The 12589-nt window shown below is 55.2% G+C and overlaps 4 protein-coding genes across 4 annotated transcripts; 3 read left to right on the forward strand and 1 right to left on the reverse strand.

The window, feature by feature from the left end:
* Positions 1-1792: 1792 nt before the first annotated feature.
* On the forward strand, positions 1793-2880 carry LTR77_010617 (uncharacterized protein; the record flags this gene model as incomplete). The annotated part of the gene is made up of 3 exons (XM_064807834.1): positions 1793-2005; positions 2070-2601; positions 2666-2880. 3 exons carry the CDS (start codon positions 1793-1795, stop codon positions 2878-2880), a joined length of 960 nt encoding a protein of 319 aa, XP_064653912.1.
* An 861-nt stretch (positions 2881-3741) lies between these two features.
* LTR77_010618 (uncharacterized protein) lies at positions 3742-5119 on the forward strand (the record flags this gene model as incomplete). Its single annotated transcript, XM_064807835.1, has 3 exons — positions 3742-3984; positions 4044-4206; positions 4260-5119. The coding sequence occupies 3 exons, from the start codon at positions 3742-3744 to the stop codon at positions 5117-5119; spliced, it is 1266 nt and encodes a 421-aa protein (XP_064653913.1).
* Positions 5120-5962: 843 nt separating this feature from the next.
* On the reverse strand, positions 5963-6630 carry LTR77_010619 (uncharacterized protein; the record flags this gene model as incomplete). Its single annotated transcript, XM_064807836.1, has 3 exons — positions 5963-6284; positions 6340-6546; positions 6599-6630. The coding sequence occupies 3 exons, from the start codon at positions 6628-6630 to the stop codon at positions 5963-5965; spliced, it is 561 nt and encodes a 186-aa protein (XP_064653914.1).
* A 2992-nt stretch (positions 6631-9622) lies between these two features.
* Positions 9623-11197, forward strand: LTR77_010620 (uncharacterized protein; the record flags this gene model as incomplete). The annotated part of the gene is made up of 4 exons (XM_064807837.1): positions 9623-9854; positions 9935-10226; positions 10286-10596; positions 10653-11197. 4 exons carry the CDS (start codon positions 9623-9625, stop codon positions 11195-11197), a joined length of 1380 nt encoding a protein of 459 aa, XP_064653915.1.
* Positions 11198-12589: the final 1392 nt, after the last annotated feature.

Genomic DNA, 12589 nt, shown 5'->3' on the forward strand with positions numbered 1-12589 from the left:
GGTCGGGAAACGACGGTATTCAGCCACGGCATTAACCACGGCATTGTCGTGGTAATTTATGCCGAGTGTAGGAGGGTTGTTGCAACATACTATTCAGCATGGTGGGCGAGCTACTTCATGGTTGCCACGTGAGAAGCGACGATCTGACCAGGTTTCGATGCAGGGGGGGGCTCGGAAGACAACGGCAAGGTCAATTGGATGTTGGCAGAACCAAGGTAAGCAGTCGTACGGACAGTACGTTTTTGTAGATAATAGTTCAGATGTACACATGGCCGCTCGATCACCATCAAGTCGACAGCTCCCGCTTTCAGCACAACATGTATGTCTTTCTCTCCTGTATTCCCACCTGCCTCCGGATCAACCGCATTTATCTCCACTGTTATCGGCGGCAACGCATTTGGCGGATTCACTTGAGCGGTTGCCACGGCGTTCGCACCTGCCCAGGACGGTCTGCCTTCTTGACCCATGGAGTGCGAACATCGAGTAATACTCGGCAATCTGTTCTCCTGACAGACAGGCGGTGGATGAGACGGAGGCATATGGGGTCCAGCCATAGGTGGCAGAACGTTTCTTCCTGCAGTTTGCTGATGGGTTGTTGGAGGGTGTAGACCTGGCGGCGGCCGATAAGGGCCATCCTCCCGCGGCAGAGGCAAACCGCCCATTCCCGCCATTCGCATTGGCGTTGAATGCGGTGGTTGCTGAGGGTGCGAGGACACAGGAGGACCAGGAGGCATCACCGGATAGCCGTTCTGTTGCGGTGGTTGCTGAGGGTGCTGAAGATATGAGGGTACAGGCAGACCAAGTGGTATTGGCTGATGGCCGTTCTGTTGCGTTGGTTGTTGAGGATACTGAGGATGGAAGGTCAAAGGAGGACCAGATGGCAATGCTAGATGAACGCTTAGTCGTGTTTGCTCGCCGACAATAGCCTGTTCTGCCGCGAGCCAGACTCCTTGCGAAGGTGGCGGTGGATTTGCAGGTCTCCGATATACGGATCCGCCTTGGAACTTGGAGGGAAACCCGGGGTCCGGGACACGGATATCTTCCCCATACATGACCTCCTCGGTATTCTGCCCATCTCTTGTAGACGCCCAGGAAGCACTGGGCTGGTTCCGACATGGTCGTGACTGGTGTGCGGCTGTGGCTGCTGCAAGAAGGATATCGGCTGCTCCGGCGCAACCGAGGGCGCGTTGCCAGGACCATGGTATTGATGCTGGTACGAAGGAGGCAGCAGGTCGTGTGTTGAGATGGGACCAAGGTTCATGGTTCAAACACTGCTTTGGTCATATGCATTTGAATCGCTCCAGCACAAGTCGTCCAGGTGTGCGATGCTGTCTGTTTTCGCCCTTGCTCTGGACCCAGCCTTGCATTCATGGTCATGACCATCTCATCTCGTCTTGTCTTGTCTTCTGCGAACGCTGGAGGGCGTGTAACTCGAGCTCGGAGGTCTTGGAGCGTAGGCCAAACTGTCTTTAAACAACATCTCTCCAGCTCTTTGTACACAAGGCGGCCAACAGAAAGCCTTTCGGCTCGACGTCGCTATGGACCAGGGCAAGAAGCTGTAGGGTTGCGGGGTGTGCATACAGCAAGGTCACACCATCAACCGCATCAGGCTGTACTGAGCCTTCCTCAGCCTTGATGAGGTTGCCATCATGTCCACAGCGACGAGTTCAATGTTGCTTCACAGCACCGCTTGACACCTTGCGATATTATCGTGCGGGACCTGCCTGAGAAGCAGGCTCGCTCGACCCTTTTGACTGAGCCGTCAAGATGCGTCTAATCAACAACAACCGACATGACGTTCAAGGAGTTCTTCAATCCTCGGGATGTCGAAGATGCGATTATCTCTCACCGCTGGACGAATGACGAGGTATCTTACCAAGACTACCCACAGTACCTTTCAGGGCTTCGTTCGGGAGATGGCTGGACCAAAATACTGCAAGCATGTAGGATCGCACGTTTCGCTGGCTACCTCTGGGTTTGGTACGACAGCTGTTGTATTGACAAGGTGAGCCCGCGGAGGAGCGTTCATGATAATGACCCGTTCGTGCTGATGATTGTTTTCTGTCAAGCGATCAAGCGCAGAACTCAGCGAGGCAATCAAATCAATGTACAAGTGGTATGCATCCTCGGAGGTGTTTTATGTCTTTCTGTCCGACGTACATCCCTCTGAACAGGATGACTGTATCGCACCAGAAGGTCTTCTACAGCAAGATCTCGCGCATTATCAGTGGCCTGCCGACGAAACAATGCCACAAGTATCAAAAGAAACGCGCTACTCCTCCCCACCATCGGCAGGGAGCGCAGAAAGCAATGTCACAACGCTCCATGAACGGTTCCGAGAGCGTGAGTTCCAGAAAAGCGAGTGGTTTACTCGCGGGTGGACACTACAGGAGCTTCTTGCGCCGGCCTGCGTCTACTTCTTCAACTCGCGTTTCGAGTACATTGGGTCTCGGTATGATCATAAAAACTTGATCGCACAGACGACTGGAGCCCACGTTGCCTGCCTTGGACGCAGGCAGTATGTTCACTCGGCCAGCATAGGCACACGCATGATCTGGGCTTCATCGAGGAAAACGACACGAGAGGAAGATTTGGCCTATTGTTTGCTTGGTAGTAGCCTTGCCGCATTCCTCTCTGCATCTCAGATACTAATATCGTGCTTCAGGTCTATTCGATGTCAACATGCCATTACTTTACGGAGAAGGCCAGACCAATGCGTTCATGCGCTTGCAGCTCGAACTCATCCGTAAGAGCGATGACGAGACCATCTTCTCCTGGGCCAGGCAGTCCACAACTTTTGAAATCCGCGGAACATATCGCTGGAAGGGCCTGCTTGCACAGTCGCCTGCAGATTTCGGCAATAGCAACGTTAGCAAGTAAGACAGACTCGAAGGCTTCCGAATGCCTTACGCTGTCACTAACAAAGGGATCGAATTAACGCTCGATCTTCCAAGAGGGGCCCTCAACGTCCTTGACGTCTGTGTGCTGCGCTGCCGATCATTTCTGCTTCCGCTACACTGCGTGTTGACGTTGGAGGGGATTTTCATGTTTCTGCAATTGTATTCAAAGCATCCTCAATATTGGTACAAGAACGGGTCGCGGAAGGACAAAGGCTCGCGCTTTCATCACGTGGTCTGAAATCCAGCGAGTGGTCGCCATGCGAAAATGCCGAGCCCATCGTCATCGGCGAGCCCTTTGGCGCGAGTCACGCGACCGAGAGGTGGAAGATCTACTTTCCTCAGACCGGTCTTAACGGAGGAGGGAGGTACTGAGGGAAAGCAGCATTGGGAAAGGTATTCGCGTGGCTGGGGCTTCATGTATCGGTGACGAGGCGACACGAAGTTCCGATGCCCTGACATATCTGTCAGGCGGTAACAATGAACCGGTGTCCAGATGCTTCAAAACTCTCGAAATCTCGAGGGGTATGATGTACTGCAGGGTACACAGACACATTTCCACGTGCTTTTGGTCCACCAGGCTTCCAACCACACCTGAGCTCTAAGCCTGGCAAGTTACACGCAGGTTTACATGCGCGCAGCCGGCCAGTCCTCAGCCTTATAACCAGCACCGGGCGGCTACAGTCTTGGCCTTCCAGGAAAGCATTTCTTCAAAGACGACCATGGCCGCCGTCGGTTCTCGAAATCTCTCTGCCATCGCTAAGCCACACTGTGGTCTTTCAGCACATCCAGATCTGGGTAGGTAGCTTTTGGTCAAATCGAGACGGCAAGATGACTCGATACCATGCGATTAATCAACACGACAACGTTGACCTTCAAAGAATTCCTCGACCCCCAAAAATGCCACCACGCCATCCTCTCCCACCGCTGGACCGACGAAGAAGTCTCGTACGAAGACTTCTTATTGCACCAGCAGTCAGCACTTCCACGGCACAGTTTGGGCTGGAAGAAGATCCGCGAGGCATGCGAGCTCGCCCGGCTCGAGCAATTGGAGTGGTTGTGGGTTGACACATGCTGCATAGACAAGGTCTGTATACCCACTGTCCATGAGTTCGGTCGAGTCTGCTCGCTGATATCTGCGTCCAGAGATCCAGCGCCGAGCTGACTGAAGCCATCAACTCGATGTACAACTGGTATGCCTGGTCTCGGCGGTGCTTCGTCTTCTTGCACAATGTCGGTCACGATGTCGCTCAGCTACACGACGAAGGCCGAAATCGGAGGTGCTCGCACGTCTACGGCTGCCCCTTCGGTACAGAAGAGTTCCGAGCGAGTGAGTGGTTCACCCGTGGCTGGACGCTGCAGAGCTTCTCGCCCCGGATGTCGTTCTGTTCTTCAACTCTGCCTACGAATACATAGGCTCGAAAGCCCAGCTGGCTGGAATCGTTAGCGACATTGTGAACATCCGGCCCGAGTACATTGTCTACCCCGAGCGGATTGGCACAGCCAGCGTAGGCGAGCGGATGAAGTGGGCTTCGTGGCGGAAGACTACACGAGAGGAAGACATGAGCTATTGTCTCCTGGGAATGTTCGGTGTCAGCATACCTTTGTTGTATGGTGAGGGAGGAACCAGAGCCTTTCTCCGGCTCCAACTGGAGCTCATGCGGTACAGCGACGACGAGAGCTTGTTCGCATGGAGCGTCTCGCAGGCCGGCATCTGGAATGGACTTCTCGCGCCCTCGCCGGCTGCCTTCTCGTCCGCGAACGGCCTGTCGATCGAAGTGGAATCATCCAGTGACTTCCGACAACCATATGCAATGACCAACAAGGACATCGAGATGACGCTTGATCTGCCACTGGATATGGAACTGATCGAGGACTGGGTACGACACAAATATGGCCCTGCAATACGCATGGACGGGGTGAGGGGTCTGATACTGCTCCCTTGGCGCTGCAGATGCGTAGTCGACGGCGTAGCGCAGCGAGTACCAGCGATCGCGATAGCCGCAGCTGTGAAGTCCAAGGAGACCAGAGTGATCGAGGGCAGCAGACTGTACTCACCTGAAGTGTTGCCTGTACGCTCAGGTCCTGATGACATGGTCCGATGGGTGCCACAAGAGGAGCGTAATTGGGCATGCGTGGTTGGAGAGTACTCGGGTCCAACAGAGAAGTGGAGGGTGTGCTTTCCTCAGGACGGCATCAATGGGCTCGCCGGCTCGCAGTGAAAATGCCTACCCATTCGAGCCATTCCATGAATCCGTGCCAGCCCTTTTACAGGAGCGAGCACGTTGTGGCGAATGCATCAGCGCTCTACCTTTCACAGGAGCGAGGGTTTCGTACCAAACGCATCAGCATTCTAATACTGGTCGTTACCATAGGATCACTACTAATGGCGTCTCTTGTGGCCCACGGGAGACACATCTCTTCTTGGCTCCACGGTGTCTGAGAGGAGACGTCCCTCAAATTGCTCGCGGCCCAACAACAAAGCTTCACATCTCGATCTCCAGCAGGCGAGCGAACGTTGAGCTCAGGTTCCATGCGTAGCAGGTCTCTCCGACTCTCAAGGATGATAGGAACACTTATTATTCGATTCTTCGACCGTTGTGGGTGTTGAAACCGTCGTGATGGGAGAAGTGTTTGAGCTGCGAGCAGTTTGACCGAGAGCCTAGGGAGCTTCCCAATGGCCGGCGTGAGTTCAGCGAGCTCTGTTCTCCTCGCACTGCGGTACCTTGCATGACACCTCGGTCTCTAAAATCACAATGGAGTACGGCGGGTACACAGGTAGGAACCAAAGGAAGAGACGGTCAAGAAGATATAGTCCACTCCATTCATTTCCACATATCTACAAGTAGCGTCAACGCCACCGTCCATTACCATTAAATTTCATCCCTCATTGTCCACGCGGACTACGAACTGCGTTGCACATCAGCCCGCAGACATGCATTGCGCGGAGCAAGCAGCCTTCGCGACCGTGTCAACGCCAGCTCGAGCGACATCCGGGATCCTTCCCCATTGCACATTGAAACATTGTCGTGTTCGTGTCCTTTTGGTCGTGAGGTTCAGGCTATTTACAAAAGCGCAACAGCGAGACCAGCAACGGCGACGAGGCCAGCGACTGGGCCATTGGTGGCAGCGGCTCCAGTCGCGGGAGCGACGGAGGAGTATGGGCCAACGCCAGTTCCGGTGGGTGCGGCCACACCGGTGCCGGTTGGGTAGTAGCCGGTAGCGTAGCCGGTGCTGTACCCGCCAGTTGGGTAGACTGGCGCGGCAGAGGACACTGGCGCCGCGCTGGAGACCGGGGCCGCGCTTGAGACCGGGCACTGGGGCTGGCCGTCTACAATTTGAGTGCACGACGGGGCCGGGGCGGGGACCATGGAGCACTGTGGCTGGCTAATAGAAGCAGTCAGCGAACTGTAGAACCTCAAGGAAGGCATCGCGATCTTACCCGTCGACGTATTCGGAGCACTCCATGACCATAGAGGCGGAGGGCGCAGCAGCCGAAGACACTGTCATTGACGGTAAGCATTCACCCGACGCAAGCGGGATGGGCACGGTCTGGGTGACACCCGCGTCGGTCAAGACGGTGTGTGTCCAGCCGCAGGCGGGGATGGGCGCACCGGAGTACTGTGGCATGGGGTTGGCAGCAGCGGCCCTGCGTGACTGTCAGCTCGGAGTCGAATGGGTGTTGGGTGAACGACACATACACCACCAAGGCGAGAAGAGCGTAGGACTGCATTTTGCTAGTAATGGTAATAGTACAGATAGTGTACAGATCGATGCAGGCCGGCGGATGAGGAGTTGTTGGCGCGTTGAATAACGACAGGTAACGGTTCTCGTTCGCGGTGCAAAGTGATCGGAGGGACAAAAACGAAGGTGCCTTGCAGGAAAGTCGAGGAAGCGGAGAAGGGCGGCGGGTTATATTGGCTTGGTGGTGTCGCCTCGTTGCATGCCGTCCACGCTGACCGGCGCGCAGCTCTCTAGCCAGCTGCTTCTTCCGGCTGTGATAAGCATCGGGTTGCAGCAGCAGACGGCTCAACGGACGCCACCATGACGGCGGGACTAACCCGAAGCGTGCTCGCTATTAAGCTTCCTTCAACAAGCCCTGCTACCCGTGCGGCCATTCATTGGTGGAGATGGGAGCGGGCAAGGTTTGGACCAGGGTGTGTATGCGGGGTGGCCGCGCACGCCTGCAAGCAGTCCGTTCGCTCCGTCCAGTCTTCTCGAGCTCTGCATCCACATCCAGGCCGTTCGAAAGGAAGCCTCTCAGGTACGCTGCTGCAGGGCCGCTCGCCGTCACCCGTGGTTGGACGAACGTCGCACGCTTTGTTTGCCCGGAAGGACGTTTCCTGGAAGCGCACCTCGACTGCTTGAAGCCGAAAAGACAAATAGCCGGCCGGCTGCACAATTCGCGCCGATTGATTGCTGATGATGTCGCCAAAGGTAAAACATGGCCAGTACCAGGATCCAGCCTGTCAATCAGCAACCGTGCGAGGGTGGGGATTGCGATTGCGATCTCATCAGGCTCCCCGCTGCCGTCATCGACAAACTCCAATGACTCCGCACACTTCGCTTGGAGAGAGATAACGGACAACGTTCCTCGGAGTAAGCTTCCGGAATGCAGGCTGGGTTCGTTGCCGTTAGGTTACATCAGCATTTTCAGACTCCACGTGCAACAAGCCGATGTTGGTCAAAGGCACCGCTTCGGGAGAGCGGACTCGTCCGATGGAGAAGCGACGACCTCAGCGCACCTTCGAATCGCATGATGCCTTGACATTGCGTTGCTGCCATTTTCATTGCCTTCAGCTGCATCCGTAGAGTTTTTGCCGAAATCTGCGATCCAGCCCGCCACTCGCCTGACTGCCTGAATTGCTTCCAGCAGTCCTAGGCAATGCTGAGTTGCTTGGCGCGCTTTCCGCCCCAACGACTAGCCTCCGCTTTGATGAGAGCCTCAGGCGGGTGAGATGCAGTCGCGCCGTACTTCCGTTCGCACTGACCTGCAGACAAAGTGGTCCAGGTGGAGCGCAGAAGGTATCCGGCAGAATGTCGCATCCTCACAGCGGGATGGAGCGGTAGTTGTGTGTGCCTACAGTTGAGCGCAATGTCGGTAGCGTCGAAGCAAAGACTCCTCTTGTCCTTCTCGCGTGAATAGAGCCATCTCTTGTGAACAGCGGGAAAGGTGGCGAAATGGATCGAGACGGTCGCGATCGCTTGTAGCCAATCGAGCCTCGCACAGAGCAGAACATGCATCCTGAAGCATCTCATGTCTTGCCCCGAGGCAGCGTAATGAAAAGCGCATCGAGACTACGCCTATGTCGCTTGGTCGTGTCTCTTGTAGACCGTGCGCGACTTCGTTTGTCATCTCTTCTGCTGGTTTGAAGCTTCGCGTACATAGTCATGTGCAAGTGTTCGGCTGAAGTTGTCGCCTTGTCGTTGCATTTTCGCATTGTCTGGCATCGGCATGTTGCCATCGCATGAAGGTTTCCTCTCAGACCGCATCGGTCTTGTTCGAGAGATCACAGGTACGCTCTCGAGTATCCTCTGCACAGCAGACGCTTAATGCCCAGTAGCACTGCTCATAGTAGTGGTAGCGTCCAGAGGAAGTATGATCGTGATGCAAATGGTTCGGCATAAGATGCATAGCGACCTCGTCTTCGAAGCTCGGTCGAATCCACTCAATTCACCGCCGAGTCTCGTTCTGAGGTCTCCGCATCTTCGCAATTTTTCGAACCGGGTGTGATCCTCGTGGGAACAAGAGAATGGGAGGCTGGCGCATTAGTACAGATGGATGCACGTAGCCAGAGATCTTCGGGCCCGGTTTGATTGACTCTTGGTTCGAGGATGGAGCATTTCCGCAAATGGCCTGTAAGGCTCAAGCCCGCTTAGAACCAAGCTCGGCAGGTGGAAGGGGCAGGATGGACCTGCGCTGCAGTCAAGTAGCGATTAATGCTGCCCGCTTGTTAAAAGCCAGCAATAGTTGTGAGCATGAGAGGTGTCTATGGCTCATCTCCAGATCTGGCCGCTTTCTACATGCTTCCTACCTTGCTCAACTTTGCCTTCTTGTAGCGTAGGCCGCCAGCAGGTTACCATCTCTCTTCTACTTCACTTCGTCTGGCTGTATGCTGCAGGCCTCATCGCAGCAGTGTGCAAGAGGTCTCTTTGCGGCGTCTTCGCTCTGCGAGAATAGAGAGTTGAGCGGTCAAACGGTCGGACTCGCTTGGTGTATCCACGGAAGAAGAACAAGATGTGTAGAGTAGAAGAATCAGTTGAGAGAGTGGAAAAGATGAAGAGAGGTTGAATTACGAAAAAGGAGAGCTCCCAGGAGACGCGATTTCGCCTTCGAGCACGCCATTTCTGCATCGCGCGCTCTTCTTCTAACGGCAGCTGCAGGTCTTCTTGGGCGGCTGTAGTTCGTGTGTGGAGGGGATGAATGTAGTACTGGCTTGCATTCTTTTCAATAGTTAATAGGGTAGTGCATCTGGTCAGTCGTTGTTGCTGCTGCATTCGACGACATTTGATGATCGACAACGTCACCCCCGTCGTATTCATCCGTGCCTTCCCTTCGTTCCACCCAATGAGAAGACGATGGGCCTCGCGTACCTGCCAAGCTGCGCCTTCTATTCCTAGAGACGCGCAAGCCTGAGCTAAGCCTCCAAGTCTTCTCTTGTTTCCCTTGTCAATCTCTTGGCCTCTGTTCCTACGACACTCATTACCACAACATCCCACCCACTATGAGGCTATCATGGACCGCTCTGGCGTCGCTGGCTATCGGCGGCGTCGGCGCAGTCGAGCTGGACATCGATTCGGCAGATTCGATCAAGGAGGCGTCGAGCACCATTGCCTACGACATGATGTCCTTTTATACCGGCAACAACACTGGTGACAACCCAGGCAACCTTCCCCAACCCTACTACTGGTGGGAGGCCGGCGCCATGTTTATGCACATGGTTGACTACTATTACTGTACGTGAGCTCGGCGTGAAGCGGACTTGAAACAAATGCGACGCTATGAACGAATGCGCTGACCGGTCCACGTGCTACAGACACCGGCGATCCAACATACAACCCAACCACCATCCAAGCCATAACATGGCAGGCCGGCGACACCGGGGAGTTTATGCCGCAAAATCAAACCAAAGACGAAGGCAACGATGATCAGGTGTTTTGGGCATTCGCAGCCATGGCAGCGGCAGAGCTCGAGTTCCCTCCACCAACCCAAGGCTACCCATCATGGACAGCCATGGCACAGGCGGTGTTCAACTTGCAGGCAGAGAGATGGGATCCGGATAACTGTGGCGGCGGGTTGAGATGGCAGATTCAACCGCTGAACGCTGGGTGGGTTTCCAACCAGGCCAAGACCGTCCGTCCTTCAGAGTATTGCTGACGCCACCAAGTTATGACTACAAGAACATCGCATCGAATGGCGGCTTCTTCCAGCTTGCTGCACGTCTCGCGCGATACACCGACAACTCCACCTACGTTGACTGGACGGAGAAGATGTGGAATTGGATCTCGAATTCGACCCTTTACGAACCTGGAACAGCAGTAGGCACGAAAATCTATGACGGAGCTCAAATCGAGGCACAATGTAGCAAACCCAACCCAGCGCAATATTCGTACAACTACGGAATCTTGATCGGCGGTCTGGCCTACATCTACAACCACACCGAGGAGGACAAGTGGTTGGAACCAATCTATGGCATTTGTAAGTCGACGCCGAAGAGTCCACAAGCCCCGGGCAAGACGCTTACATTGCCACAGTAAACGGCACCTTCAACATCTTCTTCCATGACTCCAGCCAGGTCATCCAGGAAGTAGGCTGCGAGCCCCATAACTCCTGCGACACCGATGGCTTGACCTTCAAATCTTTCACTCTCCGCTGGCTCGCCCTGTGCGCGCAACTCGTCCCGCAGACCGCCGAGCAGATCTGGCCGTACATCGACGCATCCGCACAGGGTGCAGCTGGCCAGTGCAGTGGATCCAACGACGAGTGCGGCTATCACTGGCTCGAGACCACTTGGGACGGTTCAACCGGCGTCGGCCAGCAGATGTCTGCGCTCGCGGCCGTCCAGGCGCCCATGCTGCAGGTGAAGGACTTGAAGGCTCCTCTGACGCTCAAGACCGGTGCTACGAGCAAAGGCGACGCGAGTGCAGGGACGGGCGGGGACACGGATACCAGTGGCGATTCGGGCAGTGAGTGGCTGACCAAGAGGATCACCACGGGCGACAAGGCGGGTGCAGGGATTTTGACGGCGCTGCTGCTGATAGCGACGCTGGGTGGGACTTATTGGCTTGTATCATATTGAGGGACGTTCGATGTTGGATGCGGGACTACTTTGCATATGGGTCGCATGTGCGCTTGGCGCCTTTTTAATGATACCAATGGGTGATGTTACGATACCGGTGGAATTGCATTTGTAACATCAGATCAATGCTTCAAAAATCGTTGAACCAATTTCAAGCAGGCCCATCCCAACTCTGATTCCCCCCATTCAGACGAACAACACCACCACCACCAAGCCCTGTCCAGCATCCCTCACGCCTCCACCGCATCAACCAACAACCTCGTCCCCGCACACCAACCCCCCTCATCCAACAACAACCCTCCCCCCAACCACAACTGCCTCTCGCAATCCACGGGATAACTCAAATCGTGCTCCCCCCATGTGATCAAACTCAACCGGCACAAAAACGTACTATACCCCGCCGTCACAATACTAGACCCACTCCCCTCTTCCGGCGGACTGTTGACGTCGAAAAACAGCACCGCGCTGCCTAGGTCGGAGATCCCGGACGTTTGGATGTAGGCGCCGTACATCCTATGCACAGTGGAGTTGGTAGTGGATGGGAGGAGGAGCGCGAGTTGCGGTATCCCTGAGATACTGCCTAAGGTAGCGTTGGGAAGGATGAAGAAGGTGGAGGCTTCGCCAATGTGGGCGAACGTCGCCGTGCCGGAGAGGTTGTTGTACGAATCCACCTTGAGGGTTTGGCTGTGGGGGTTGGAGATGTGGAATAAGGAGGGTGCGGCGGAGAGGGTGCAGGTTGCTGGTGGAGGGGTGGGGGGTGCGGATGGGGGAGGTGCCTGTGCCGGTTCCGGAGCCGAAGGGGGAAGAGGTGGTGTTGCAGTAGGCGGATTTGGTGAGGGTGCGGGTCATGAGGGTTGAGAGGGGGCAGTTGCAGCGGGCTGGTGATAGGATAGAGGAGGTGACTTGGAGTAGGGTCAGCTTCAATGGAGAGTAGGTGGTCTGCGTTGGTATTCTGACTTGTGGAAGTTGCTGTGATTGTAGCGGTCGGCAGGTGGTGGAACCAGGGTGGCCAGAAAGCTGCAGCAGCATGGCCCAGGGAGACTGCGAAAGGGACTGCGATGCGTAGACAGATCATCTTGTCACTAGCCGAAGATGAGATGACAGTGGAAGTACTGCCATCATCGCTCCAGCAATGGACTTCCGCGGTACTATATCATCTCTGTTCGTCCGGCCTTAATGAATTAACGTTCATACGATGGGTAGTACAAGGTCTCCTATGTCAACGGCACCTTGCATCGTCTGTGGCTTACCAGTACCTAATACGAGCCCCTTGGCTTGGTGAGATGGTGTGAGGCGAGTCGACGGTAAGTACAGAAGCAGCGACATGATAGCTTAGAAGGAACCAAGATAGGACTGAGGCCCTCATTGGGTATTTTCATTTAGAGTCTGCTA

Source organism: Saxophila tyrrhenica, assembly GCF_035928015.1.
Source record: "Saxophila tyrrhenica strain CCFEE 5935 chromosome Unknown scaffold_25, whole genome shotgun sequence".
In the NCBI taxonomy this organism is placed as follows: Eukaryota; Fungi; Ascomycota; class Dothideomycetes; order Mycosphaerellales; family Extremaceae; genus Saxophila; species Saxophila tyrrhenica.